Source organism: Leptonychotes weddellii, chromosome 10, assembly GCF_054177405.1.
Source record: "Leptonychotes weddellii isolate Sample4059 chromosome 10, ASM5417740v2, whole genome shotgun sequence".
Taxonomy (NCBI): domain Eukaryota; kingdom Metazoa; phylum Chordata; class Mammalia; order Carnivora; family Phocidae; genus Leptonychotes; species Leptonychotes weddellii.
The window spans coordinates 63,267,527-63,272,664 of record NC_138378.1 but is presented as its reverse complement, the minus strand read 5'-3'; the positions used below and the strand labels follow the sequence as shown (position 1 = coordinate 63,272,664).

Below are 5,138 nucleotides of genomic sequence, written 5' to 3'. Positions count from 1 at the left end.
AAAACAGTTTTGTGAACTCCGCTGCTGGCCCCCACAAATACTGACCTAATCTTCATATTAGCGAGGATGTTTCATTCCTCAGACAAAAGCTGAACAATCTGAAAAGAAGAGGACAGAATGAGCGAGCCTGGAGCACATGGACTGAAACATGACCTGGGGTCCTGCTCTAATCACTTTCCGCATGGCTTTGGACAAGGCACTCCGTCCCCAGGTCTTGGGTGTGCTCAAGTGTGACACGAAGGGGCTAGACTCAACCACCCGCAGGACACCTTCCACCTCTAAAACGTATGGCCAATTAATAGCATTCGTTTGTTCTTGGCAATACCTATTTCAGGGAAGTCATACAATTCAGCTACACGTCATTTATTGAGAGCCTACTTCAAAGAGTGGTGAAAACAGGGTAGAACGGAGCTATTCCCTCCCAATCTAGGCTCTTTAAAAAGACTAGGTTAGGGGCGCCTGGGTGGCTCAGTTGGTTAAGCGACTGCCTTCGGCTCAGGTCATGATCCTGGAGTCCCGATCCCGCATCGGGCTCCCTGCTCGGCAGGGAGTCTGCTTCTCCCTCTGACCCTCTCCCCTCTCATGTGTTCTTTCTCTCTCGTTCTCTCTCTCAAATAAATAAATAAAATCTTAAAAAAATAAAAAAATAAAAAGACTGGGTTAGCTCAGGCCTCCAGGCCTGCCTCACCCACTGCCCCACGGCCTTGCACCCTCCCCGCCCTCCCCGGGGCCAGGCCCCTGCCCGCGTGGCTTGCCTCCCCTGCCCGCGCCCCTGCTGCAACCCACACCTGGGGCTTCCTGGGTGGGAGTGGTCCTCCTGGCCCCCCAGGAGGAGGAAGAGATACCTGCGGCCTGACAAGTCCCCCCCCACCCCCCGCAACTACTTGGCGGTGATGGCCTTGGTGATCCAGGCAGCACCCTTCCGTGGGCTGAAGGGCCCACATCAGGCGTCAGGTCCAGGCCGCGTTCCCCTCCTTCAGGGACGACTACGAGGGCTGCAAGGATCCCGGCCGAGGCACTGCGGCTGCAGAACGCGGCCCTGGAGCGGGGCGGCGCTGGCAGAGCAGGGCCATGCGGGGAGGCGTCGCCGGGGGACCTGGCCCCTCCGCGCGGCGCGGCTGGCCCTAGAGGCCGTCGGGTCCCCAGCCGACGCCCAGGGAGGGCTTCAGCATGAATTGATTGCTAGGGGACCCCAGGGAGCGGGCACCACGGAGGGTCCAGCAGGCGCTGGGCACAGTGGGGAGAAGGTGATGCCCGCTCCACCCCTGCCCTCTGAGACGCCTCTGGGGCACCTCTGCCCCCTTCCTGGGCCCAGGAGAGGAGAGGGGAGGACTTCCCAAGGGAGGAAGCAGCAGGCTCTCGCCCCTCTCCCCTGAGCACAGAGCCTGGCCCCTGCACTTACTGCAGGACCCCGAAGACCCCCCGGGACTGTCCACTAGGAGTCATAGAGCCTCACTCTGGGTGGGCAGCTGCCCTCCTCCTACTTGCCCCTCCACCCTCCCAATGTGGTAATGCCCTTGGCTCCACTACCACCCACACCCTGTCCCCAGTGCCCACCTTCAGCCAGCCCAGCTTACTGGAGGGTGGCCCCGGAAGCTCATGGCCCGCCAGGGCTGCTCTGGGATCTAGATGCCCTCTTCCAGGGGGTGCCACCCAAACAGAGCATCTGTGACGTGTGGGTTAGTCAATCCCAGGATCCAGCTGCCTCCACCCCAGGCTGGCTACTCTCCCATAGAGCCTGCGAGGCTCCCAGTGCAGGGGCTGCTTTCCTCTCCTACCTCTTTCTGACACCACTGGCTTTTGGGGAACCAAGGCCAAGAGGACCAAGAGGTGTCTGCGGCCACAGCAGCCCTGAAACACCAGGCACCAGCGTGCTGAGCATCTGCGATGTTTATTGGACTACCCAACCAAGGGTTGGGGTTGGCCCAGGCACTGCCCTGGCCCTGATGGTCAGTCATGCCTCTCCTATCCCCAGAGGCAAGACTGGAAAGAGTGAGAGCTTTGCTTGCAGCAGCCCCTTCTGGATCCTCTTTCTCTGGCCCTCTCTGTCCATCTATCCTTCCTTCCATCTATCTATCACCATGTGTCGTTTCCCCTCCTTGGCTCCGGGCTGGGAGAGGGAGAACCTAACGGTGGCTCCAGCCTGAAGTCCTGTCCTCCCTCATGTGCCTGGGAATGAGGTAGCCCCTTTTGGGGGAAAGGAAATCAAGACCCTGCTTGGTTTGGGTGGTGGTAGTGGGGAAGATAACAGTAAGGGAGTAGACAATAAAAAAAATAATAATAAAAATTAAAAATAAAAAAACTGGGTCAAACTTGGGAATAAACTTAAAATCATGTTGTCAATTATATCTCAGTACAATTGGGGGAAAAATCTTAATGGAATTGTATACTTCCAAATGTTAAGTTTTATGGTATGTGAATTACATCTCAAGAAGAAGAGGGGAAAAAAAAGAAAGAAAGTATCTTGGGTGGCCCAAAGAGGCTTAAATAGTGATATGAACCAGAGTATGAACTTTTATAACTGAACAAGGAAAATCTGCACAGCAAATTTAGTTAGACCAACAGTGAGAAGCACCCTCTACCAAGACGGGCTACATAATTTGCATGGCCCAGAGGAAAATGAAAATGCAAGGCCCCTGGTCCAAAATTGTGAAGAATTTTGGGGCACCTGGGTGGCTCAGTCGGTTAAGCATCTACCTTAGGCTCAGGTCATGATCTCGGGGTCCCAGATGGAGCCCCACGTTGGGCTCCCTGCTCAGTGGGAGTCTGCTTCCCCTCTCCCTCTGTCCCTCCCCTCCTCCCCCGCTTTGTGCACTCTCTCTCTCTCTCAAATAAATAAATAAAACCTTTTTAAAAATTGTGAAGAATTTCAAGAGAGTGACAGCAGAGCGTTAAACCAAACTCACGCCCCTCTGGGCATGGGACCCTGTGTGACTGCACAGGTCACAGACCCATGAAGCCAGCTGTATTTACTGAACTGTTAAAATTTTCTAGGCCCAGGACAGAACACTTAACAGAGAACCCTTTCAATTTTCACCACAACCTTGTGAAAGTAACATTATTATCCCTATTTTGTGAGAGAGGAAATAAAGGCTTCAAGAGGTTAAAGAATCTATCCAAGTTCTCACAGCCTGGAAATGACAGAGCTGAACTTCATACTGAGGACTGACTCCAAAGTCATGTCCTCGCCAAAATTTTTGAGTGAATACGCCAATGTATGTGGAAACATAGAAAGATAAATTATACACATGCATTTATAAATCATGTACCTTATGAAGCCTGCAAAACAAAGACATTTTAAAGATGCCATAAATAGATATTCTAGTATTTTCTTTCCATACCTCAACCAATTGCCTTTCACAATTTCCAGTAGTACCCAGGGGTTAAGGCTGCCCTTGACTCAGACAAAATTAGAGTTAATAGTACCCAAGATGTTAATTTCCCTATGAAGCGTGAACATTTTAATAAGATATTCTTAAAGGTAACACTCAAAAAGGGGGTTGCTCATAATGGAATTTTAGGCCCTGTGAAAATCAAGGGGCATTTACTTTTTTATCTGGAGGCTGACTTGCCTTGGAGAAATTGCATTTCATTCTCTGATAAAGCAAGCAGGTTGAGCCTGACCAAGATTTTTAGTGTATTCTAGGTTGTCTGCACAGTTATACAGCAAAGGTTGATTGGGGAACACAAGATTACAACAAGATACAACATTAGTGACGAGTGTTTACTGAGTGCCTATGACAGGCCAGAAACCTTGCTGGTTGCTAGGGATAGAGTGAGTCAGCCATCAAGGAACTACGTGTGTTTTAAAGGAACAGAGGGGGCTCCATGCCAACAGAAATAACCTTGGAAAGAGATGCAGTTTGTCTTCTCCTCCTTCCTCCTCCTCTCCGCTAGAAAGCAAAGCCTGTGCTTACAGGTGTATTTTATGAAAAAATAGTTCAATACATTAGAACTTGAAGAAAATGACAAATTTTCCTTAAAAATATTAGAATCAACTTTTTATAACTGTCATCTTTCTCTAAACTATAGTGTAGTTTTTAGATCCTCTTGAAATACTGGGATGCCACAAAGTGCATTACAAAATTTGTTTTTGAATTCTGCTTTTATCTCTTTGTACATAATCAATAATAATCTGTGGTTGAATCATGGAGGTGCTAAAGATGGACAGCCCAAGATAAAGGTGATTTTTATAACTCTTCCTCAAGATGGCGACAAAGGACCGCGTCTTTAAAACAGGGACGCCAACTCTGTGCTGTTTAAATTAAATGGAAAATTCAGAATTTATTTCCTTACCGAATCTACAAGAAAAAAAGTGTAAATAAATGATATCTACAGAACTGTATTTTTCTAGTATCCTATTGGTTTAAAGGGTGAATTATTTGGATAGACTGTTGTTTGCTTTGTAAAAGTAGCACTAGGAAAAAAAGGAGTAGAAAGAAGAAAATTGGAATCACAGATTATATATCGAGATGGGTATGTCAACGACGCTTCACATGCCTTTCTTTGGTTGCCATGGTAACTCCCAGGTTCATTTACTCAGCCCTTGTTTTAATAGAGCTCTGAAAGCAGTGGAATGTTGGAGCTGCAGTCAGACTGCCTGGTTCAAGTCTTATCTCCACCCTTTACTAAACATGTGACTGTCAAGTGATTTAACATCTCTCCGTGTCTCAATTTCCTCATTTGGAAAATGCGGATGATGAGTACCTGAGAATAAGCATGTAAAGCACTGAGCACAGTACCTGGCACATATTATGTATTCAGTAAATCAGCAGTCACCACCAAAGCACCATCATGGCCACCCCTATCAAAACATTTATTTCACCGTATTTTATGAAGAAGCATGGTTCTTGGTATTGGCCAATCCCAGATAAGGGGGGAAATACTTTGGGGCTAAACAGTATAATTTGAGTATCTGGCTCATTGCTTAAAATATCGTATTGTTCAGTTTTTCATTTTGAAGCAATCCAATAATTTGATCAATGAATCACTCCATTCTGTTCAATTGCCATTTAGGATCTTTCTAGTTTTGCCGTAACAAAAAATTACATAAAGCAAATTTATGCAGAAAGCCACATTTTTACCAACCTATTTCTTCTTTTAAGTAGATTTTTGCATACCCAATCTGTTTCTATTCT

At 47.7% G+C, this 5,138-nt stretch overlaps 1 protein-coding gene across 1 annotated transcript; it reads left to right on the top strand.

Moving 5' to 3' along the window:
• The first annotated feature begins 893 nt into the window (after positions 1–893).
• On the top strand, positions 894–2,147 carry LOC102743275 (uncharacterized). Its single transcript, XM_031022852.2, is given in 3 exon segments — positions 894–1,340; positions 1,342–1,461; positions 1,464–2,147. Coding segments are annotated over 3 exon segments (1,251 nt in total).
• The last annotated feature ends 2,991 nt before the right edge of the window (positions 2,148–5,138 follow it).